The 26,898-nt window shown below is 35.1% G+C and overlaps 1 protein-coding gene across 13 annotated transcripts in view; it reads left to right on the top strand.

Annotated features, from left to right (window-relative positions):
- Positions 1-26,898, top strand: part of Mapk10 (mitogen-activated protein kinase 10) — a 357,438-nt gene that overhangs the window by 195,842 nt on the left and 134,698 nt on the right. For 12 of the 13 annotated variants that reach the window (XM_087185889.1, XM_004870519.4, XM_021248788.2 and 9 more), the window contains one exon: positions 12,495-12,664. In XM_087185889.1, the coding sequence (XP_087042015.1) occupies positions 12,495-12,664 (170 nt within the window). Of the gene's footprint in view, positions 1-4,807; positions 4,882-12,494; positions 12,665-26,898 lie in introns of all 13 variants that reach the window. The other variant, XM_087185887.1, reaches the window with a different exon arrangement.

The following is a 26,898-nucleotide window of genomic DNA, read 5'->3' as shown; positions in this document are numbered from 1 at the left end:
AAATGTAGAAAAGTATGTAGAAGTGTGTTTGCTTGCTTTTCAAATCAGATCAATTTTTCAGCATTTTTGGAGCTTACATATTCATACATTTGTTTTGGTTATTTTACTCGTCACAGATCATAGTAGCCTAAGATTAATCTAACAGTTATTAAAGTATTGTCTTTTCTAAGTGTTTTAACAATGCCTGAGTTAGTCATAAATAATTTTAAATGATTTATTGATTTTGAGAAAGCCTGACACAGAGGGTTCAAATTAATTAATCAACAGATCATAAGTTCAAATAAAGCTAGAGATACAGGGCACTGAGCTAAGCCTCGCTGTCGTTTTGGCTGCGACACAGATTACATGGCCTCTTATGTTGACTGTGTCAAGGAGTAACCTGTGCATTGGCTGGCTAATTGCTGATTTCACCATTAATTTCTTAACACATGTGTTATATATTATAGGTCTGTTAATTAGTTTGATTTAATCATTTTGCACTGTTTACATGCAGCATCATTCTGTACCCCAGAAATATGTATAGTACAATTATAATTTGTCAATATCCAATCCAAAATAAAAGAAAAGAAAATATTATTAAGGTTTTACTTCATTTAATCTTCACAGTATTATGTATTATCAGAAGGCAAAATTCACTGTGCTTTATTTAGGAGTCAGAGGTTTTCACCATTATATTAATTCCAATATACACTTTTTGAAACATTTAATGAACATGTAATAATTATACACAGTTATGGGATATAATGGGATATTTTGACTCATGTATACATTATGCAAAGATCAGTTGGGGGTAATCACCTAGCACATTAATCATTCTTTATGATGGAATATCTATTATAAATTTCTTTATATTTTCTGCTGGTGTGCCATATTCTGACTGAAATAAGTAGTGATTAAATTCAACTAAAATGTTTTTAAAAATTATAGTTAGATAGAAAGAAGTCAAAGATGCTATTGGTTACCAGTAAGGGGAAAAAATCTTTTATATAAATACCAAAAAATGGCTGTGATATATAAGGTCTAAAAATATTGCTGGGGCTATGGCAAAAAACAGTCCTATTGTAGAATTATTACAGTCAAAGTTATTCTTCAATTTTTGGAACATTCTTAGTTATTTTGACACCATCAATGATAGCCAAGATTAAGGACTTTGAAATTTTTAGTTAAAGCAATGTTTTTCTTAAAAGATATAAAATATTGTGGGATTACTTGACTAGTTAATTAAATTTTATTTTATCACTCTAATGTCTGGATAATAAAAGCATGCATATATATATATATATATATATATATATTGCAAATATATATTTGTCCATGGAAGGGCTTTTATTTTAAGTCATATACTCAGATTACTAGTACCTAGGGCATTTAAAAAATATTGATAAACTTGATTCCCAAATTACATGGATTTTTAAAAAGTTATTTTGGTATTAAGGCATTTTAAATTAAAATTAACTTGATTTGTGCAATTTATTTCATTTGATGAGCCTATGATGTTTCTGGTTCAAATTCTTTGAAAACATTTAATTAAAATTGTTATACTTCATTGGATACTTGCTTTAGGTGAAATACAGACTTTTATATCAACAGAAGGAGCAGAGCATCAAAGGAGAAGGTGTTTTGGTAGAGCAGGGCCATGAGATGTTATGTGTAATCTAACAGGTAAACATGTATCAGTTTTGATGTTCTGCAAAATAAATGGCACGTATCTTCGATTTTTAGAAAAATTGCCTGCCACCCTCCAAAAAATTACTTTAGTTTTGAATTGGTAGACACATAGAAAAAGATTTCAATAGGTTGGCAATAGATATGTTTAAAGATATTGGTATTTTGTAAAAGAATGATTATAATTTTGAGACAGAAACCTACAAGCTCATATCCATTTTTATTTTTCTTTTCATGTAATATGGAAAGATAAATTTTTACTTTAGCTTTCCTTTTTAATGGGTTTCTGCTCCTGTGCATTGAGGAAACTCGAACTTGATGTTCTTCTGTATTTTCTCAGATGCATAGCATTTAATTTTTCATTAATTTTATAAAGTTAGAATATTTATATTTCTATTTGCATGATGTCTAGGATAACTAACTTAAAAAACATTAAACATTATCATAAAGCACATCTTGTATGATGGAATAAATCGTTGTGATTTCTATACTATCATGATTACTGTCTACCTAGTTTTATAGATGAGTATTATTTGTTGCTTGATGATAATTTTTTTTCTTGGTGCCCACATGAAAAATGGCTGTAGCAACATTTAAAAGAAAAAACTTAGTGTTTTGTTCCTGTTTTATGCCCTGAAAATTTTTCTAAAGATTTAATAAATAGCTATTTCAGTTACTGAATAAATTTAGTTATGCTGTCAAGATTAACAGAAAATTGTGGTCTTAAAAGTTCATTTTTGTAATGATGAAGTTTTCTGTATTGGTTCATTTTGAGTAAGTCCTGGTTTGCTTGAAACACAGAAAGGTCAGATTGACTTCTTGTTGAATGGGCTTAACCTGAATGTAGTGTAGCTTGATCTTCTACATTTAATTATGGTTGAGGTATTAATCAGATTAAATGAAGTTATTACTTACATCTTTCTAAATAACTGTACTGTAGAATATCTTAGAACCCTTTGTGGTTTTCAATGCATGGCTAATCTGTAATTATGTTCTGCAAGAGAAATACTAACATTGGATTCCATTTTAGTTCACATTGTGTGCTTAAGTAACAATTAATGGTTTAAATATCCTAATTAAATTCTACTATTCTTCCAATAGGAGGCCATGGAAATATATATTAAGTAGTATTTTTTTCTTTTCTGCACAAAGATCATCTGAGGCTGGTGAACATGATGAACAGAAGCTGCATTTTGCAGTAGGTTAAGAGCACCCACTTTGGTTCTGAGTTCTAAAACCAGTTTCAATCTGGCAATTGTCACTTAACTCTTTTTTTGTTTATCGTCTCTAAAACTGAATGTTTATTCAGTTATATGTCCTTAACACATTCCAAGAAATTTTAAAGCAGCTATAGCAGAATGATTTGTTTTGTTTTGTGACACTGGGGATTGAACTCCAGGACATAGATAATGTTGGACAAGGGCTCTACCACTGTCTCACATCCCCATTTTAATACATATTTAAAGAGTGAGAACCATGGTCTTGTAGCAGGTAGGACTACTAAACTTTGACAGTAGTTGGATTTTATAATTGTGCAGATGAGGAAATGATTATAGTAAATTGGCCATTATAGGCTTTTAAGGCAATATTTTTTATTGCTTATATGAAGACACAACTTGAGAATTCCAAATTCTTAAATATAGCATTTGATAAACTCTAATTTTTCCCCTTAAAAATACAAAGACATATTTTAGAGATAAGTCCATAAAACCCAGATAATTCACTTTAAACATGTTGATTCCTAAATAACTTTACTCTGCTTTTACTTCCACCCTGAGAAAAACTTTTAATTCATTTTATTTGTTAAATTGGACATTTGTTTCTCTCTTGATTATGTAATGCCAATTATTATTTCCTAATTTATCCTTCTTTTATCCTCATTAGAGGTAACTTGGGAATGTACAGATCAAAGAGTACAGAATCCTGTGTGAGCAGTTTAGGAGGCTGGATTACTGTGATATTGAAACCAACATTCCAAGTTTCAGGAGCTTTGTAATTTTAGTTGCTTAAACAGTGCTTAGTGCATTGTAAGACTAAAATAAACATTTGTGTAATGAAAAACATACTGTAGTAATAGTAGGTAGACCTCAAATCTCAATGACTTATAAGAACAAAAATTTATTTCTTCCCAAATAAATTCCAATTCAGGTTAGCAAGGGGTGTCCTCTATCTGGTGACAGGAATTGAAGCTCCTGAAGTCCATTCCTGGACACCAGGCATGGAAAGACATGGCTTGAGGAGACATATCACTTTTAAACTGCCCCAGAATTAGCTGCCACGGGCCCTGACTCAGCAAGGGAGACTGGGAAGTGCAGTGGAGCACATGGATATGCATAGAGCAGTGTTTCTACCAGAGAAGGAAACACACAAAAAAATGTTTTGTTACCTGACCATTCCAAAACCTGTTAGCTTTATAATTATAGCAGTACCACAATGCCTTAGACAGGCTCTATGGCTTTAGACTTGAGACAATTTTTGTTAAAAATGTTGTAAAACTGCTATTAGCTGTCTTCAAATGTCATATAAGCTCTCAATAATAGTTGTAATGACTATAGTCATGATAAATTTGAGAGTTAGCTATCAGCTTGTACTAGATTACACACTTGAAATAGATCACCTCATGTAGTGGCCCACTGATGAACAGAAGATTTTTACCATCTTTTTTTTTTTTTTTGGTACCGGGGGTCTAACTTGGGTCCTTGAGCTTGCACAGCAGCCGGCGAAACCACTGAGCTAAATCCCTGGCCCCCATCCTTTTGTACATAGGAAACCAAGACTATGGTTATGAAGAACTTGCCCAGAGCCTTGCGGTCAGGATTTTAAGCCAGACACAGACATGAAAAGCTCAACTTTCACCCTTGTCTGAAGTTTCCTGTCTAGAATTAATCATAGAATGAGAATACTAATTCTTAGATAAAGTGACTTTTTAGACCCTAGGCACAATGCCTGGTAGTTTAGTACCTAGGAAAATCCAAGCAGTACTAGTTTTCTTCCTTAGTACATAAAGAACAGGCAGACAGCATTCAAGCCTGCTTTACCATTGATTAGTATTGAATGCTTTTGTAAGTAATTGAAAATAATGATTAAATGTAAGTCAAGTCTTGAAGTTTTGGTGCATTATTGATTTGTTGATTCCACACAGTAGCCATCTCTGGGCCAACTGACAGAGAAGTGAAATAGATCCCTGGATGCAGCCCTCCTTAGAGAGTCAGACCTGTGAGTATGAGTGGGGAAATGTGTTCTTGACAGAAGAAAGTCTAATCCCAAATATCATGAAGTATTACTGTCTCAAATCGCTCCCTTTAACACTCAGATATAAGACAGATTGGGTACATGCATTTCCGCCACAACAAACAGAATGGCAGGCATGGTTTCTACTAATTTTATGTGATGATCTTGCTGTGGTATCATGAAGCAACTCAATCTGATGGTCATGATTTTTGGAATAAATACAATATGATTTGTGTCAAAAGTAGAATCTTCTGGTAGATAATTTTTAATGTGCAAATGGAAACACCAAAACAGTATTTGACAGATTGGTTAATTCTCTGGAGGTGTATTTTGCAGCTAACCCACCTTGACTTTTCTATTGAGAGAATCAATTTCTTATCCATAGCACCTTCTATAGTGCATACCACACAATAGGTGTTCAGTAAATATTTAATAAACGAATGGAGTCAGGCCCCTTCTATTTCACGGCCCAAGATTATTTACTTCAACATGGAATTGGTTACTATGCAATTAAATTCTTAGCTGAGATAACTGATAAATGAAAGATTGTAAAGAAAGCTGAGTTATTCATTTCTCTTGATTTTCTAAGACCTATTCCTATAGCTTACCTCATCATTAGAAAACCATTTCACTGTTCTAAATTATTTTAGCTGAATTAGTAAATAGTTTAGTAAAAAAAAGAACATATGATTTAGAATTAGATACATTTGAATCCATATAACTGGTAGCACTAATAGTTCTAATAGTTGTATTTTAAGGCAATTAACAGCTTGTGTGCCGTATTCCTCATCTATTTTGACCATCAACTTTAAGGGGTTTAACAGAATACAGTGTGCAACTATAGTAGGCATATCAGGCAAAAATGCTGGCTTACCTATGCTTTTCCCCTTGCCTTACTGAGAGTTGATACCATAACAAGTCATATGAAACATATTTCTGTCTTTGGTTTAAAACTATTGTTTGTATGTATTGGCTGTTAGTTGACTCTATTGGATATACTCTTTCTAAAGTTACATGGTAGAGAAGTTTTATCTTTCCTATGCTTTCTGTGATTTATTTTATGAAACTAATGATTCAAAACTTGTCACTCACCATGGTTCTATTGGGGTTGTCGTTTGTTTTCCTTTGTCTTGAAGCACAACATTAAGTTGTGTGCTCAAGGCAATAGATACTCATAACTTAAGTCTTCTGGTATATCTGTCATTTTCCAGCCTGCATTTGTTTTATTTGGCATTTGTTCTTCAAACTGAATTTAATAGTTTTATTTTCTGTTCCTATACCTTTTATGCTGAGTTCACAAATCTTTTATGAAACCATACAGGGTGTAAATAATAAATAAATGAAAGGAAAAAATAGCTTGCTCAGAGTTGTACAGCTCTGCAGTATAGAACTGACCCAAGCTTGATGTTATTTTCAGATATATTGTTCAAAAGAAAGTAAGGGAGCTTTGCCTCTAAAAACTCCTAACCCTCAGTGTTTCTTGACAGCACAGTCATGTCTGAAAGAAACGAGGAGGCAGGGCTTCTGGAATACAGGTTGTAACACGAGGGAGGAGTGCCGTCAGGGTTTGGGAGACCTGCAGGATAAGATCGGTAATGAGAGGCATTTTTCTTTGCCAAATTTCCCAGCCATAGCCTACCGCTGGACTGGTGACAGAGACTTATTGTATAATGTTTTTTCCTACAGGGCTGCGCAAAATGCAGCCTTTTCACAGAACAGATTATATTCACATTTCCACGCTGTCTACAAAGATGCCAACAGCAATAAAGTCTTCTTTCAACTTCACTTTAAATTTTGTGGGCAGATGGAGGAAAGGGAGAAAATAAGTTCGCTTTGAAATTTTTGTGAAGAATATTCAATGATAGCCAGATAAAAGTAATTGTTGAGTCATTCAAAAATAAGTTTATATTAAATGGAAGAATGAATTTTTAAAAAAATAAACAGAATATGCTGTTATAAACTTGTAGTTATTTTAAACCATAAGTATTTATCTCCAACAGTTATTACTGTGATGGTTTATCATTTAAAAATATATATATTGTTTGTAAATACCTATGAGTTTCATTCATACATTCTCCTGCAATGTTTTAGTGTAAATTTAGCATAAAAAGATAATAAGATGCTTATTTGCATGAACTAACAGAGACCATTGGTCAGAGTTATATCACCCTGATGCAGTAAGAACACATACGCCTGCCACCATGGCATCTGGGCGTGGTGAAGAGGTGCTGACACCAAGGGGAATCACTCTTTGGTTTTAACTTCCACATTCTTTACTTGTTGGTCTGTGTTGCTTCTAGCCTTTGCCTCTCCATTAGCCCACTTTGAGTGGTGATACCTCCTATCCCTATTCTCTGGAACAGCAGCTTTCAACATGTACAAACTAGTACAACTGGTGTGGAAATCAATATGGAGATTCCTCCAAAGACTAAAACTGGAATTCCATTTGATCTAGCTATTCTCCACCTAGATATCATCCCGAAAGAGTTAAAGGTATCATATTACATTGATACATGCGTACCTGTGTTCATAGTAGCACAATTCATGATAGGTAAATCTTGGAAATAGCCCCTATGTCCATCAACCGATAAAAGGAGAAAGAAAGTGGTATTTATAAAGAGTGGAGTGCTACTCTACCATAAAGAAAGATAAACTGGAGTCATTTGTAGGAAAATGGATATACCTTGAAATCATAATGTTAAGTAAAATAAATCAGACACAAAAGCTCAAATATATATGAATTAAAGGCCAAAATAAAAGATAGATAATAGGAAAGGGGAGATGAATCTTTGCAAAAAGAAAAGGGACCAAGAGATAGAGGGAGGGTGAAGGAAGAGAAGGGGAAATAAAAAGAATGAAGATGTGTTATGTACGGTAACAACTCCCCATGTTGAATATAATAATTATGTTCTGCAAACATGCACTAACAAAAATATAAATTAGAAAAAAACTATGTGACCTTTGTTAGAAATACAAATTATGGTCCATTACTCTAATCCCAGTGAATCATGAACTTTACAGTGAGGCTCAGAAATTTGTTTTAACCCCCCCTCCCTTGATAGTTCTAATCCATGTTAAAACTTCAGAATCTTGTCCTATCACCTGAATCCAGTGAATACTAAAACATAAGCAGAGAGAAGTTATTTTCAGCATTGATAGTATTTTCCATTGTGTTATAAATGGCTTATGTTCACGGGCACATTATGTAAAGTTTTTGCTTGAACTTTACAGTCATGACAAGGAAAACTGCATGGAAGCCAAAGAATAAAGTACATGGTATGAAATGTGGTCTGCACTTTTCAAATCTCGATTTGAATCTGTGAGGTTGGGGCACAGATGGGATCTAAGGGAAGCTGTTAACACAGTGTACTTGCCATTGAATTTTGAGTTGAGACATCCATCCAAGAAAATTTCCAATGCTATTATTTCCATGTATTACCACTTGAATAGTTAAAATAGACTTTACCAATGATCTACAATACATTCAAGAATGCATTCTGTAATGGCTAGGTTTTATCCAGAGTTTAATTTCAAACTATGTATAAAGATACTTGAAAGGAAACCCTATGTTTGTGTGTGTGTGTGTGTGTGTGTGTGTGTGTGAGAGAGAGAGAGAGAGAGAGAGAGAGAGAGAGTCATAAACCTTATAATGATGATTTTTCAATTTTATTGTGAGAAATCATATGCTCTGTAGTGGATATAAGTGAACCCTGAGTAATTTTATTTTAGAAAATGTGCCAGGCAATCAGTCATTTCAAGTAAATAGCTCTTATTGTCTCTTTGTGAGTGAAAATATTCTTACTGTTAAAATGTGTGGATAAGTTCTGCCTTTGTTTTTTCCAGTGTTGGGATCACATTCAGGACTTTATGTGCTAGTCAGGTGTGCTACTCCTTGGTTTTAATCATTGTACCAGCTGTCACTAAGTCCATATATAGCATTTCTATTATACGAAAAATCTTTCAAGTACACACTGGAAAAATTACTGGACCCTTTTTAGTAGTGTCAGCAATTACTAAGAGAAAATTATGTGCTTTATTACAGCAGGTGGCCAGGTGCAGACATGACTGAATAGAAACTTTGTCAGCCTGGATTTGGGGGTAGTTAATATAGTTGAACGTGAAGTATTATAGTTAGTCCTTGCTCTATCTTGGACTCTGGTTTGCAGTTTGCATGTGCCATGAGCATCAGAATTTAGCAGTTCATTGAGCCACTAGGTATGTGTTCCAGTGCAGATACAGAAATGTTACTTCTGCTTCATAGTAAGAGTTTCACTCTGAGTATCTCAGGCAAAGCTGTTCCATTTGTTTCTGTCTTCAGCCCATCGCTCCACTCCCATGTGAGGCTCCCAGCATGTAGCAGTACTTAGAGGGCTGATTAAAACATGGATTGTTGGATTCCATCCCCAGAGTTCCTGACTCAATAGGTGTGGGAAAAGGATGAGTATTTACATTTCTGACAAGTTCCAGAGATGCTATTGTTGATGTTTCAGGGAACACACTTAGAGAATGATTGTTCTAATGTAGTATTTCTAAGTGGCAGATATATCTTCAAATCAGCTGGACTTCCTAATAACCTGCAGATTCTCAGGACCTCTATTGATGCTTGAATCCAGATCTCCAGGGTGTTGTGCCTGCCCAGGATTTGTATTTTATTAACCTCCCCAGGCAGTCCAGATGTACACTCACATCTAAGAACCAGTGAGAAAAGAGGCCCAGGGATATTGTTACTCTGAGCAAACACAAGTCAAATCTCTCCTTCAAATAATACCAGTTTTATACTGATGACTTGGCATGTATTAGTTGAATGAATTAATAATAATGGATGAATGCAAGTAGTTGATTGCTCACTTTCTGTTTGTTTGCTGCATCTTTTATTCATTCTACTATAGAGTATATCATCTGTGTCTTAACTACTTAATTCTCCAAACCAGGCTGGGACCTTATCTTATCTTTCTTATATCTCCAGTGCCAAATCAATTATCTGTACCTAATATGTATATCATCAGGGGTTTTTGGGGGTCAAAAAGATTTGAGTATCTCTTAGGGTATGCCTGAAAAAGAAATGGGCGACTTCATTAAACTCCCTTGGTGTCTTTTAATGTTAGAAGAGGAAAGCCAGCAGTTTGGTTCAAATGCAATATGAAGACTTAAAGTATAGCTACAAAAGCCATAACTAAGTCCAAAAGCCATATCAAGTCCTTGGTTGTGCCAAAATATACCATTAAGTCAGGAGTCAGGAACATAAAGGCCATTAAATGTGATGAATACACAGGCAATGCATTCAGGGGAGCCATTCTGCACCAGTACAGCCAATAAGTGGGGGAAAGGGATTACTTAAATTTATGAGACCCATGTGTGCTTAGGATTATGTGGGTGGTGAGAATATTAAAGGGTGTAAAGCAGAATCAGAACAGGACAAATGACAACTTAAGTGCTTCAGTCATCCCAAGTTAACCTTGGCAAATAGAAGCATTTCATACTGTTGCTACAGTTACATTTTTATCTTCCGTAGGAAAAAGGTCAGACCTTTTATCAGACGGTTTTACATGCCAACCAGTCTGGAATAGAAATGGACAATGGTGTGGAGAGCAGTTCCTCGTACCGGAGTAGAAATCAAGGATTGTTTAAACATTAATGTTCCCTTTTCTGCTGTTGTCCAAACCCGTTATCTGTTCTAACCCTCTTGTGCCCTTGAAAAACTTGCAATGTTCAGATTTTTAACAGTTTTGCTTAATTTCTATGTTCTACAGTCTGTGATTCAGATTTCAGGTCCCTTATTTTTGCATGCAAATTACCTAAATTTTCAGCTTCCTGTCCAAACAGTGTAGGTCCGTCCCTTTATCATCTACTTTATTCTTTGAGACCTGTGTGCATTTGTAGTGAATGCTGCATCCACATCTGACCCAATTGTAGACCAGTACCAGTTATGTTTATCTACTCTCAGTTCTGCCTGTCTTGCTGCCTACTTGCGGGTTCAAGATTCTCATGCTGGATTTGTAGATTTTGTCAGTTGTGTCCAAATGGTCCCATGGAATTCTCTTCATTTACATTACTGATATTGTCATGGTCCCTTTCCAAGGTCATACAAGCAGAAATTAGATGATACTTTTCTTTCAATTTTTAATTTAGTAATGAAATGACTAAACTTTCCAAGGAAAATGGTTTTATGATCAAGCCAGAGGCTCAGATCTGAAAGAGGTTAACATCTTCTTTCAAATTATGTGAGAATTAGACTTTCAGAGTTGTTAGTATATGTTAAAAATCATATGAAATCCTGTAGATTCTGGGTTCAAAACACCATAGGTAGGTTTTCATTAATTAAAACTTTGGCAGGACATTCCAAAGTTGGAGGTGTGTGGGAATTTATTCATTGTGTGAAATGTCCCATTCATTGCGGGACATTGTGCCTTGTTGGATAAGCCAAATAAATGCAGATCATATTTTTCAGCATTGTTTCCAAGCATGCTACAAACCTCTCAAATTCCCTCCGTGTGCTAATGCCACCTCTATTGGGAACTACTGGCTAAGATTATTCATTTTTCAACGCTGATATTGTGCAGGAATGCACAGAAAATGTGGGTTTGTTTAAACTCCAAAGAAAATCAGCAAGAAGCAGTAACTATTAGGGAGGCATTCCACCGGTGTGAGGTACAAGAAAGGGCTAGTTGGTAATCTTTGAGGGTTCATCTTGCTATAGAATCCATAATGTTTGTGTCATAAAGTATAATAGAAGAGTGTTCATGGGTAAATAATAATCATAGGTAATGGCTCTTTATATTATACATATATAATGATTCAAAATTCAGGAGTGAATTTTTCAATTACTATGATTGATAGATGAACTCTTAAGGATAAACAGAAAATGTAACCATCTACTTCTTTTTTTTGGTATGGAAGATCGAACTCGGGTCTTTGCACTTGCGAGGCAGGTGGCAGAACCACTGAGCTACATCCCTGGCCCCTACGATCTAGATATTTAAAATATAAGATTACAAAAAATAAAGTAGTATTTTAGAATAATGTGAATTTGAACTAAAGTATTTCAAGACTTAATGAGGAATAATTTTGGTATTAATGAAGACAAATGAAACTAACACTATTTAATTCAAATTTACTGAACTAAAATAATTCAAATTCCATGTTAGTTTGTATGTTAGGTTTTTTGGAGAAAGTGTGGTAGATATAATTTTTTATCTATCCTTGTATAACAATCATAATGGATAATCAGTGATCATCTCCACCTTATTTACTTGAATCTTCAAGTATCTAGTATGGTTCTTGAGACCAGTACATGTTCAGAGTGTGTTTGCCCTATAAATGAATGGTTTCAAAGAAAGACTTCAGAAAACATTATGTGAATTAGACCTAAATTTAGTCTATTTTAAATACTTTTACTATTTAAAAAAATCTTCGTATTTTTAAGTTCTTTTATTCCAGGTAATCTTTCATGAGCCAACACACATTATTTCCTGCATGAACTCCCTGAACTAGATTATAGATGGCTACATATTAGTGGTCATTAAAAGAGCAGACTTCTCTGCATCTGTTTTCATTCCACTGGCTCACTTGTCTCATGGTTTTGTTGTTCTTTTGGCCAGGGATTCGATAAACAAGTGGATGTGTCATATATAGCCAAACATTACAACATGAGCAAAAGCAAAGTGGACAACCAGTTCTACAGTGTGGAAGTGGGAGACTCGACCTTCACAGTTCTCAAGCGCTACCAGAATCTAAAGCCTATTGGCTCTGGGGCTCAGGGGATAGTGTGGTAAGTGACATTGATTCAGTTCTACTTGTAAAGGAAACATGCTGTGTGCATCTACTAGACACAAACACAGATAAAACCGAGATAAGTAAATAAATTGGCAGGGAAAGAAAATTCTTCTGGAGAGAAAATAGAATTATGAGCATTATTTATTATTCATTATGCATTCTCTGACAATATATACAATGTAGCTTGTGTTATGTTTTTCTGGTCACCAGCAGAAAATTTCATTGCACAATGACTGTGAGAAAAATCAAAAGAGCTGGAGATTCCTAAGTTGTTGCTAACACATTTAGAAAAATTTTATTTGCATGTTTCACAGCAAGAAATGAAGAGCTGTGCATTAAAAATAACATGTATTAAATGTAACAGCAAATAAATCCTCCTACCCACTTAAGAGGGATAAATGATATCTCATGTTCTGATGGTTTTTAAAATTCAATGCTTGAACTTAACAATGTAGAAAAAGTTGCATTTAAAAAACATTTTCCTAATTTTTCCCAAATAGGAAGATTTTGAGCTCCTTAGTAAACTATTCTGTTCTGAAATTTTTGAGTGGCTAATTGAAATCTCAACAAATCTAGATCTGACTCTTGCAAAAGTAAAGGGAAGGCTGGTGGGGGTGAAGGCATATAGATAATGGGGGAAAAAAGAAGAACTGGGATACATCATGGTCAGGTACAAACACCCAGTGATAAATGTAAATGTATTGTATACCTAAAATGTACCAATTTATATATAAATTTTAAAGAAGTAATGATATCTGGTTAATTGATAAGCATTTCTTTTAGACAGTTTCAGTATGCAATGTAGCAGTCAAATATATTTAGTATGAACTTGTCAGCATAATAATTTTTAACCTTTTGGATGACTCATGTTGATAAGTAAAATTTTAGGATATGCACCTTAAATATTTATATTTAAATACGTTTATTTTATAAAAGACATTTGTGTAATTGTTTGTTATATAAATTATTGCTATCTTAATTATTATTTCTTTTTAAAAACAAAAACTTTTTTGAAAAAAATGAACATTTAAAACTACTTTTTATTTTTTATTTCATTTTTACTCATTTAAAATATTAGCAATGTTATCCCTAAAAGGGATACAAATGGATAGTTCTCATTATTTTTCAATCCTTCAGTTTACATTTAATAAACTATTTAAGAAATTAATTCACTTCATTTTGACAGGTGGTTTAAGTTCACCATCAGTGCTTCATCAGGTGACTGCAGATCAGCAAGCACTCTAGTGCACTTACTAAATCATCACACTTGGATTTAAGCGTAATTCACCAAATATAGCAAGGCATTTTTTGGAATTCATCTAGTAAATTTCCATCTTTCTAATGTCAAACAGTGGTTATTTTTACAATTCGAAAAGTAGAACATTTTAATAATGAACCAAAATTTGCATTTTGAAAATGTTGAAATATGTAAACAAGTAATTTTTATTTTCAGTGTTTATTTATTTTTGTGGCTTTAGTGATACAAAATATTCTCATGATGTGGAAGGCAGAATAATGATTTCCTCAAAGATGCTTAGGTCCTAATCCACAGAATCCTTAAATATGTTACATGGTATGATCAAAGGGACTTTGCAGATGTGACTGAGGATTTTAAAATATGGAGATTATCCTGGAATATCCAGGTGGGAGCAGTACGATGATATGACTTCTTAGAAGTAGAAAAGGAAGGCAGAGAGAATGGGTCAGGGAGACACAACAGGAGTTGATGGAGATGACATTTGAAATATGAGACTCACTTTGTCACCAGCTTTAAAGATGGAGGAAGTGGGGCCATAAACCAAGGACTGTGGCCAGCTTGTAGAAGCTGAGGATGGCTGTCAGCAGAGAGCAAGAAAGTGGAGGCCTAAGTCCTACAACTGCAAGGAACTGAAATCTGCCCACAACTTGAATGAAAGGAAACATTCTCCTCTGCCACCTTCAGATAGGAACAGAATTAAGAGCCTTAATTTTGCCAACATCTTGATTTTAGCCTAGTGAAACTCATGTTCTGACCTGCAGAGATATAGGACGTAAAATTGTGTTGTTCAGACAGTTAAGTGTGTGGCAAACTATTAGTGATACTAAGGTACATAATATAGTAAAGTTTCTAACAAAATTATTGTTGTAAATCTCCTATGTTTACCAGGAAAGGGAAAAACAATGGGTTCCTGATTATTTTTTTGATATTAATTTGAAATATTTTAGAATATTAACATGAGAATGTTTTGAAGAAGATTCAGTTCATGTGAGTTTCATTTTCCTTTCAATGAAGCTGCCACAGAAAGTGAGGCCTGCATGGAAGGAAACTGATAGACTTTAATGACTTAAAAATAGATCCAAAGCAGCATTTTTCTCAAGAAGTTAACAGATTGTTAACAGAAAGATTTGGGCATTTTATGCTAAGAATTTTGTAATATGTTTTGTAGGACATTTGGGGCCTCTATTTCTCCGTTTTGTGGTATGGAAATTATCCTTAATCTTAGGTATAGTAACAGAAATAGAAGTCAATTAAAATATCTCTGAATATTATTTTAAATCCCATTTTAGAACAAAGTTATCAGCAAATTAAAGAAAATCTGACTTTCCAAATGTCAGCCTTGGAGTTTCCTGAAATTATTAGTGGTTTTTCCTTTAGCTGAGGGAAATAAAGTCATATTCAGCTAGCAAAGAGCAAAATGAAGGGATAGAGTTGGATGTTTCAATGACCACCCTGTCACGTGTGTAGGCAGTGTACATAGAGCACAGTCCTCCCACCACCACTGTGGTTGTCTTTTCTTTTCTCTTTCCTCAACCTTAGCTTTGAGATTTCTCTGTTTACTCATAACTTGGATTTGCAGTGCACTGTTTTGTCTTACAGCTTTATTCTTGCAGTAATTTATCCTAATAACCTGCCTTTAATTTCACTTTTGTTCTGTTGCCTTTGTCAACAGTGAGGTTATCTGCCTCTTTCATGCCAAAAACACATCCAGTCCCAGACATGCTCCTGAAATCCACCCACCTTTCCCATGTTCTCGACAGCTGTCAGATTGGCATAGTATCTTAATGTAGTGACTAGCTGAAGTTGGAAAATGGAAATGAATGAGGTCTCTTGAATCTCTGAGACTGGGATAAAATATGGAGGGCCCAATTCCAAAAGAGGTGTTATCAAAAATCTTGATTTGCCTGTGTCATCATGAAAAGGTACATGTGTGTGCAAGAGCAGTTCTGGTTTTCACATATAAATGTTGACATACTGGTACTTCTGTCAGAGTCACGACTCCTAACTTGTTTGAAATGGAGTCTTATTATCTTCTACTTGTTACTGGGTTTTGCAATTTTTGTTCCCTCTTCAACTGTTTTATTGTTTATTTAACATGGGGAGGAAAAGGCAACACTAAAATATCTTCAAAAGAAATTAACTACTACTATTTTTTGTTTGTTTACCATGGAATGGTAGAGCAAAAATGTCACTATTGAAAATCATTTTAAAAAGCTCATATAAAATTTTTTGGAATAAATGAAAGATTTTATTCTATAAGTAAGGTAAAAGGTAAAACAAAAAAGATTGTCTGTTGAAGCAGAAACAATGAGAATTATTCTGCTTCATCATGTAAGCTAAGGAGTCCTCTATAGCTTCAGAGGTGGGGGAATTGTAAAGTAATCTGTAAAATGAGGATTTAACAACTGTGTTCAGGATCAAGTTGAACAAATCATTTTAGAACATTTTTCCAATTATCCACAAGAGGGTCTCTCATTGTGTTGCTTTTCCACTGTCAGCCTCAGAACAAAAACAAGCACAGGTATAAATCGACATGTCGGGATTTCATTGTCTTCTCTCACTCCTGTCCTGCTGCTTCTTGCCAAGGAGCATTTTCTATTTTTCTCACTTCTTCCTCCAAAGATGATCCAAGCTGACAGCCACTGTGATGGCAAAAGTGAACAATGAAGTTCAGCTGAGAAGTTTTGTCAAGGCTGGTGTGCTCTGTAACCATAGAGAGCTGATTTTACAGATTTAGATGGTGGGAAGTAGAAGCATATTCTTTCTTTCTTGGTGGTGTTACATGCAATCAGCTTGAAAGTGGTCTCAGTCAATTTGGCAAGATGATGTTTACCAGATGTTTATAACAGAGATGTAAGCTTAATGCAGATAAAATTATGGAGTTGCAGTGTTTATGATAAAGAAATCTGTGCCTTGAAAGTGAAATATTTAGAAGTAAGATAGTACAGGTTATGTTAACTAAATTTTTCTGAAATCTCACTTACAGTTATATGATGACATTTAATCAAGCTGAAACAACTATCGTTACAAAATGCTCTGGAAATAATCCAGTGGATAAGTTTAGTTTAAATAGAAAATATAGTCATATATATGGATATATAATGAGTATATAACCAATATGTGATTATCATATATATATTTCATAATCCAGATTAGTTTGCTTTAATTGGACAGACACCACATATATTCTTTAAAATATGTATGTACAATATTTTAAGATATACAAGGAATTGAACAAAACATATGGTGAATGTTTAAATGTTTAAAAATTATCAGAGTAAAATATAAATCACCATTAATCCCTCTCAAAAGACTTCCCCTAGTTTTAAACACACTTATTCCATCATTCTTGTCACTTTCTAAAGCAGTTCGGAAGATCTTCTTTCATGAATGTCTTTACATGTTGTGATGAAAAAGATAGATTGATACAGAGATAGAGAGGTGGTAATGCTGCTGCCAAGTTTCATTAAATAGAAAAGCAGATGCATAGAAACATCACAGTGCCTTCTCATCCACCTTATTCACTGGATCTGGTTCTGTGTGACTTCAGTAGTCCAACTGAAAAGGTAGATGCTTTAAATGGATTCCGAACATGAAGGCAGCCAGTGTAGCACAGCTAAGGACACTCACAAAGGAGGACTTCCAGAACCTCTTCAGAAAATGGCAGGAATGATGAGATAAGTGTGCTCAGAGTGAAGGGCAATTTTTTGAGGGAATTTAATAGCAATATATCTTTTACTGTAATAACCTTTTTAGATTTAAACCTTTACCAAATTTTTTGATCACACCTCTTATCTATTTTGTTTTGCACAAAAATTTGAAAAGCCATTTCTGGCGAATGTCCTTCAGTTAGTGGTCTGCAGTGATGATACCCTATGTACATAAGCAATCTAAGATTTATATTGTAGACCCTGAAATTCAGCAGAACCTTACTTGTTCATATATTCATATTTGGAAAAGGGCTCTTGTCTTATCTCATCACCTTCCTTTGGTAAGTAGATGCTAGTGGCTGTAGTAATCTGGTTAGAAATGTTTTAGTCTAGTCCAGCTAAGGGTTAGATAGACTGAAAGATTCTAGAATTCCTGTACTTGTGGTTTTTAAAGAAATATGTGTGTGATCTATACTGAAGAATGATAATACGAGAAAACATTCAATAAGTAAAGCTGTGATGCATGAAACTTTTTTTACTGAATTTACTGGGTCCTTCAGTGGCTCAAGTCTGATACTGTGTCCATATTATATTTGTACATATGTACAAAACATGTGTAGTTAGCATATCCTTCAGCTTCTAGTCTCTTGAAGGCCAGTGATAATGTGATTTCAGAATCAACTCCCTAAACACTCTTTTCCTAAGCACACATTGGTTGTGTGTTTCCTTTCAGTTTTAATTGTGGAGCACAGTCTACCTTTGCCTTCCCACTTCCGTGTAGTACTAGCTCCATGAAGTACTAATAGGTGGATTATTATGGGTCATATAGAGCACTTGTCCAAGGCAGAAAAATTTCTGAATTTTCCCAAATGCTTAAAAATCTTACTGTAATAATGCAAAGTCAAGTCATTAGTAGAGCAATCACTGTCTGTGGAGTCATCTTCAAATAATAATAGCCTCTGTGTCCTTTGAAAAACATGGTTTATTGAAAGCTCTCCCTTTTAATATGCTCATTTCATTAAGAAAATAAAGACACTACTGACTTGTAGATACTTTTAGCAACTTTTCCCATCTTGAAGATGAATTTGAGGTGGTGCTCTGTTTACACTCAGATTTAATCAACCTTAAACTAATTGCACTTACAAAAAGGCTGAGAAAGGTTAGAGAGCAACTGTTAATATATATCAGAAGAAAAGAGATTGAAACTTGTTCATGCTAGAGTGGATGATAGATATTCAATATATAGTTCTTACTGCTGAAGATTAGCATGGAAATTATTAAGTCTTCAGAATTTAATAAATTTTTTCTCCTTTATTACATACTCAGTGATACTGTAAAATTCTTCTATTATTATCTTCAGTTACTATAGTTATGAAACACTTATATCCAACAAATAACTGACTTTCCCATTGCATTTCATCACTTAACTTTCAGTGTTGTATTCTCTTTGTTTACTCATTTATAAAATAAAACCCCAGAAAATAAAAAACAAATTCGATATCTAAAATTGCCTACTAAATCTAGCATTGTCATGACTTCTAGTAGATTCGAAGAGGGTAGAATTAAATTACACTTTTCTAACAAAGGGAAATTGAGCAAAATCAACTGCTGTGTAATCCTCAGCTTGTAAACAAGGAATTTTATAAAAAGACTCTACTAACATCCTACTAATGAGTCTGGCAAAGACTAAAGAGTCCGACAAAGTAGCATTTGAATTATTTTGTCCATATCTTTCAACTTGGCTTCTATTAACTAATATTTTTTCTATCAATTATCTATCTATCTTGTCTATTTATCTACCTATCTATATCTGTTTTAAACATTAGTTTTTAATTCACAGCATTATTATACAGATTCAGCTAGTCATCTTTAAGCACAAAATTTGGATGGGAGTATTTTGTGGTTATGAGGCTGATGGATAAGAATAGAGGAGAAAATGATCCAGAGGATTTTCCCAAACACCAGACTCCCCAAATAACACAAAAGGGATTTGATCACTGGACCCTGAGTGATTATGTTTTGTTTCTGGAAACATGACTCAAGCTCCTGTGACATATTTCTTAGAGTTTCTAACAAGCCTTTTACCATAAATGATGAAGCTTTAAGTACACATTTCCATTTAACCCTTGAGCAGTGGACCAATTATCCTCCCACCTGTATCTGGAACATCAGCCCATTCTACATCTTCATGATTTCCCATTTATTTTACAATATTGATTCTTAATTACAACCTTCTTGAGGTCAGGAGCATTGAGCTTCAAACATTGTCTTTGTACTCACAAGAGGCTCGAGGAGGAGTTGGCCCTGTGGAATATGGGACAGAGTAGGGCACTGTCTTTTCCACCTTTACTTTTCTTGTTGGCCTTTTGAATAGCACTGGCTTCACATATTTACTTATCATATTCTGTAACTGATGAGTCAGATTTGTAAATATCATTTTTCCTTCACAGAGAAAATGTAGTACTTTGAAAAATAGTAGGTAGAAGTTTGATGGCAGTGTGCTAATAGGAAAATAATTATACATATATAGCATCCATATTTCTGTATATTAACCACAAGATATGTGAGTCCATATATGTAAATGTATAATTGCTGATGTGATAACTGGCACTGATGGGGTTGGTGGTACATAATCTTGAAATTTATATTTGGCTTTGGAATATATTATTGTCATTTATTCTGAATTTTGTCATTTATTCTGAATTTTGTCATTCATAAATTAAATTGTAATTAATTTACATCCCTCTAGTAAATGCTGACAGAAGAATTTGTAGCCTAAAAACTTTTTTATTGGGCTCAGCCGGTCCCAGCACCTGGAAGGAAGCTCCCCCACCACCATCCCAGGCTCCTAGGGCAGAGAAGGTGAGCCAGTCCCAGCACCCAGAAGGAGGCTCCCTGCCTCCATCCCAGGCTCCTAGGGCAGAGAAGCTCAGCCGGTCCCAGAACCCAGAAGGAAGCTCCCCCACCGCCATCCCAGGCTCCTAGGGCAGAAAAGGAGAGCCATGTGGGCGGCAGAAGCACCCCCCACCCCGTGGAAATGAGAAGACACATAAACAAGCCTCAAAAACAGACTTCTGGATCACCTACAGCAACCCCAAAGGGAAACGAGATGGAACAATCTGATACTCAACAACCTGGACTCTCTGAACTGGCAACAAAAGAGGATCTGGGAAAAATGAAATCAGAAATAATTACTCAGATAACAGCAAAGATTTTGCTCATGGTGCAAGACATGATTAATAAATCTAGAGAGGACACATAAAAAAATAGAGGAACTGAGGAACATGATGGAATCCCAACATAGGAAACAAATGGAATCCATAAAACAGATACAAACAGATTTCCAAGAGATTAAAAACTCCATCGAAAGTCTGTGCAGCAGAATGAACCAATGTGAGGATATAATTTCAGATATAGAAGATAAGATTGCAATTAGTGAGCAGGAAAAGAAAAATTGCTTTAAAATTGTAAGGGGACATGAGAAATCAATCCAGCATCTGCTAGACGATGAAAAGAAGAATAACATAAGACTGATTGGAGTCAACAAAGAAACAGGAGAGAGTGCAGATGACATAAAAAAATCTGATAACAGAAGTGATGGCAGAAAACTTCCCAAGGAGGGGAAAAGAACTTGACATACAGATAAGTGAGGCATATAGGACTCCAGCTAGCCTTAATCAAACAAAATCTACACATAGGCATATAATAGTTAGGATTCCAGAAATCCAACAGAAGAATAAAATTCTACAAGCAGTGAGAGAAAAGAAACAAATTACATACAAAGGAAAGCCCATCAGAATCACAGAAGACTTCTCAATGCAAACCCTCAAGGCAAGAAGAGCTTGGAGTGATGTATTTCAAGCCCTAAAGGAAAACAGCCTCCAACCCAGATTGATGTATCCTGCAAAACTATCTTTCAAAATTGATGGAGAAATAAGATATTTCCATGATAAAGAGCACCTCAGGAACTTCATGAATACCAAACCGGCACTCCAAAAAATTTTAGACAATACCCTAGGAAAAGACAATGAGGATCACAACCCCAGGAAACCCAACAGAATGAATCCATTGGGCGTGACAAATTAAACACAAAGAGGGAGAATCTAACAAAAAGAAAAAGTCATGACAAGGCTTTTAAAACTTTTGACTTCATCTCCCTAATGAGTGTATAATTCAATCTTATTATTGTACTGATGAGTATTTTTCTGATTCTAGAGTTGCACACCATTCCTTGTGCTATACTGGCTATTTAGCATCTTCTTATGTCTACATTTTAATTGGGTTGTCTATTAATGAGCTCTAAGAATTCTTTATATATTCTGGTCATAAGTTATATGCATTGTAAATATGGTCTGTTGAAAGACTACTTTTCATTTTAGTGATGTCATTTAAAGTTCTAAATTTTGATGGAATCTCATTTATCAATTTTTTTCTTTTATATATCATGTTTTTCATATCCTAGGTAGTTCTTGCCTACCCTGAATTCATAAATATTTTTCCTTATAATTTCTTCTTCAAGTTTTATACTTTTAGGGTTTCTTATTTAGGTTCATAGATCCCTTCAAGTTATTTTCTTGTATGGGAAAAAAAGGGTTGAGGTTAATTTTTTACATACGGATACCAGGTGTTCTAGTGCCATTTGCTGAAAACACTGTCTCTTCCTCGGCTCTTGAATTGAGTTTATATTCTATAGAAAGCTAATGTTAACTAATCTTTCAAAACTCAGTGGACCATATATGTGTGGTTCTATTTCTAGATTCTCTGTTTTATTCAAATGATCTATATGTCTTTCCTTACACCAACACTGCCTTGATTACTGTAGCTTTAGAAGAAGTCTTAAAATTAGGTACAAATTTTTGTTTTTGTTTTTAACTTTTCTAGGTCCTTTGTACTCCTACATAACTTTTAAATTTCAATATCCAATTCTTCATTTATAGCAAGTATACACAGACCTGAATTTTTATATATACCTTGTGTTTTCTAATCCTGCTAAATTCAAGTACAAGTTCTAGGGGCTCCTAGAGATTTCTTAGTATTTTCTCTGTAGATGATCATTTCATCTACATATAAAGATTTTGCTTCTGCCATGCCAATCCTATCCTATTTGTATCATTTTATTGCGAGACTATTTTGGTGGGGACTAGGTTTCAAAGTTTAATGGACAGATAAAGAGTAAGCATATCTGCCCTTGTTCCCCACCTTAAGGAGAAAGCATTGTATCTGCTCCATTTATATAAGGCATTCTTGCTGGAAGTATGGAGTACATGTCTGTTGAGAAGTTTCTGTTCTACTTCTAGTCTCCTGATAGCTTTTACCATGAACAAGCTGTAGAATTTAGTCCAATACTTTTTCTCCAACTAGTGACAGGATCATATGGCTTTTTCCTTTTCTCTGTTAAAATGATGACTTTTGGGGGTGGATCTTCCAATGCTGAACCAACACTGCCATCCCTAGAATAAAACCACTTTCTGCATATTGCCAGATCTGACTTCCAATAGTTTGTTTTGTTAAACAAATTTCTATCTATGTTCATACTTTTTTCTTCTATTATCTTTATCTAGTTTTAGGATTAGCACAATGTTGAGTTCCTAAAATGAGGGGAGAAGTGTTCCTTTTTCTTTCTGCTTTAATTGTTTGATATAATTTATCAGTTAAAATGTATATGAGCCTGCTGTTGTCATATAGGTAGGTTTTCAAGCTAGGAATATAATTTCTTTAATAGGTGCTATTCAAATTTTATATTTCCTTGTGAGTTAGTTTCATTAATTTGTCTTCCAAGGTACTTCTTAGAAGTTGTCAAATTTATTTCAAAAAAGATTTTTGAAATATGCTTTCTATATCCTTTTAAATTCTGTAAAATCTGTGGTAATGTCTCCTAGATCTTAATACTGTAGTTTAAAAAATGTATAACTGATATTGTGTAACAGGAAGAAAAGGTCTAAAAGAGCAGGGGAATTGGGAGGGGTAGGGGAAGGGAAAAAAGGGAAAGGAAAAAATATGAGAAGAGGAAAAAAAATGGAAAGAAGGTCTTTGCAAATAGGGAAGGGTGGAGGGGGTGAAGGGAGGGCAAGGGAAGGGGCAAAAAAATAAGAACCAAGAGAATCATGTAATGGTACAAGATCCCAATGATGAATGTAACTGTATTTTATACCTAAAATGTACCAATAACTTAATGGGGAAAAAAACAAAAGCAAAAACAAAAACAAAAAAACACTTTTTTCTTGGAAGAGGTTAAAAATTGTCATTTAAATTTCCATAAGTAATTATTCTATTACAGACAGCTGGCTTCCTTATAAATCATTTATTGGTATAAATACTTATGTCTCTTTCAGAAGAAATAATTTGTAAGCACATTATTTATTTTTTTGTTTCTATCTCAGTTTCAAAGAGGAAATCATTAAGTGATGCTGATTTTCCTTTCTTTTAGGACCTGTGTTCTAGGACATCAATAGATATTTTCATTTACAAAATAAGAACAGTTTGTGATACCTGTACTATTTTGTCTGATGGATGAATCCTGACTAGTTGTTAGGATTTAAGTGTATCCATGGTTACATTAAAAAATAACCTATAGCCCCAAATAGCTATCTAAAGGCTTAGTTCTACACTATCCAGTATATCTTGCAAAAAGGAAAATTTGTTACACAAAGGAAAGGCATTTCATCAATTAAATTATACTAAATAATAAATGGCAAATTCTATTCCTCAGATTTCGGGAATCATTCTCATTTACTACTCTAAGAGATCTGTCCATTCCATCTGTAGATAAGGTAGTTTTTTCTTTTCTAAAGAAGAAAGCATGTGTGTGTTATAAATATTTCAACTACAGATACCAATGTTTAAAGGATCTTTTTATAAAGCTCAGAGGAAAGGTACGAGTCATGCCTCTGGCCCATTCCAGTATCACATTCTGTTTATAGTCTGAGCTGTCTTGCTCATCACAGATTTGCATGTGGGAGCTGAGGACAAAGGAAGATATCTCTTGGCTTGGAAGATGGAGTGACAGTCCTATCATTCCTCTTGTCTGCTCTCTACCCCCAGCTTTGTATTCTCTCCTGCAATGAGATTTAAATTTATTTAAAATATTTGACCCTGTCAAGCAATTTGTACTTTAACTGTCGAAAGTTACAAATCCAGCATTAAACCATTGTATTTTAAGCTTCTGGGTGCCATGGGAAATTCTAAATCACCATAAAAGAGAAAATTTGCCCACTTTATTTGACATGAGGTTTCTTTTAGTTAAAGATATGTATGTTAGGGTTCTCTTAGCTATGCTCATCTTTGTTGATATTCTTTATTTTTATCACTAAAATGTTTTCACAGAAGACTCCAGTATATCCATTTATAAAATCAAGATGTTAACCCCAATCCAGGGAAATAAAATGCCAAATTTTATTTATTTTCAAAACATTTTCTTTAAGTTCGTCCAGAACAGCAGACTCTAGCTGTTATGGAGTTGAGTGACATTGTGGTGGTGAATTCCAGCCAACCCCCACCATCCAGCAAGGGTGCTGGAGCATGGACGCCTTCACCCAGGGGGCTGCCTTTTCTAATTCTCATGCTCCCACTCTGTGGGCTGGTGGCTAATATTGAAAGAACGAACTTCAGATTTCAAGAGATCAATGAGAGAAACTCAGTTAACCTCTCAGAAGTGTGGGTTGAAAAATGACTGGTGTAGAGAAGATCTAATTGACCTAGTATGCTAAAAAATTCACTGGTGTGGTGGTTTACGATGCCTAAGATGGAAAGAATAAAAGAACAGAGGAAAATGAGAAGCCGGCCGAGTAGTTTCACATTAACATTCTCCCTCCTCTTCAGCAGCCCTTTTCTTCCCTTTCCCTCCTTCTCCTTGTGGACTTCATTCTTTCACAGTCCCCCTCTGTCTGAGTCTATCACTCTCCTACTGTCAGACACACCTATCTCCTCATCTCCTTGTCCTCCACAGCTATTTTCCAAAGCTCCTTCATCCAGAGAAGCCAAACTGGCTGCTTCCTCAGCCCCCTGCTGAAGAGCTCCTGTCATCACCCTGATTTTTCCCCATTACAGGTTTATGAGCTGCATCCTCTGTTGGGGTTTTATTCCCACTTAGCAATTGTTTTACTTAAGTACCTCTGCAGCTACTTATTCCATTGCCCATGGTGACTGTTGCAACCCTTTACAACTTCCCTGGCAGTCTCAATTCCATCTCACCAGCCCCTCTCTTTGCAGAAGGCCTTACCTCCTACTTTCCGGAGACAGCAGATGGTCTCAGGCAAGTGAGCTCTCAATTTCCTCTTCCTCCTCCTACTTCTTTGGCATCTGTTACCTTCCGTGCCCACTGAGTTCTTCCAGATGAGCCCTGCAGGCTGCCTACCCATCCGGGCCTCTGTCTGCACTTCCCCTTGGGGCCTGTGAGTTCGCTGTATTGAGTCAGCTGAAGCTTTTTCTCCCCTGCCTGTGGAAGGTCTCCCTGCACAATCTCTTGTAAAAAAAAAAAAAAAAAGGAGTTATTTATAATGTGTCTGTTTACCCCTAAACTACTTCATGTCTCTCTTCTTATTGGACTTCTTGGTTGAATAGTGTGAATGTGCTGGCTCCACGTGTTCTTCTGTGGTGAGTTCACATGGTTCCCTGCTTGAGTAGGGTGGCTAGAGAAGGCTACCATTGGCCTCCGTGTCTACTGGCTTCCTTTCAAGCCCCTTCTTACTTCTCCGTAATGTTAGCAATGTTAACTATCCAATTCTTTTTGAATTTTGCCTTTGCTTGAGCTTCAAGCTGATATTTTCAAAGACTGCCCCTTGTTTGGAATTGAGTGGCTGCCCAACATGTTGAAGGGTAGTAGGTGTGACACTGAATCTGTGTGATCTCAGTGACTTCACCTGCAGATGGGGCTGGACGGGACCTGCATGGAGAGTTGTTAAAGCAAGGTAAATCAGTCAGTGCAGTGCCTGTCTTTCTTTAGATTTCAGTATATGTTAGTTTTTGTTATTGATAGCTGCCCTAGCTCATGGCCAGTTGCTAAGGGATTGGTTAGATAGGAAGCTTACTGATCTTTAGTGTTTAATGGTTAGAAAACCCCCTGAAGAATCTAGGACATGTGCCATGAATATTTTTGGCTGATGGGTGGTATTAGAGACAGCTATGTGAGATGGAAATTAATATGCAGTCAGAGAAGAATTGGGCCCTCGAGGAAGTCAGCACACAAAAGAATAAAGACATCAGAATTGTGTCTGGAGGCAAATCTGTAGAGAGCTGGGCCTCAGGATGGAGACTCAATGGCTAGACTTGCATACCTTTCTATGGATAAACAGCAGTTTGAGGTTACTGTAATTAACACCACAT

This window comes from Heterocephalus glaber, unplaced genomic scaffold (assembly GCF_053883595.1).
Source record: "Heterocephalus glaber isolate CG9 unplaced genomic scaffold, H.glaber_assembly_v1.0 deba00001503, whole genome shotgun sequence".
NCBI classification, from domain to species: Eukaryota; Metazoa; Chordata; class Mammalia; order Rodentia; family Bathyergidae; genus Heterocephalus; species Heterocephalus glaber.
The sequence above is the reverse complement of the archived record's forward strand: the minus strand, read 5'-3'. Positions and strand labels throughout refer to the sequence as shown.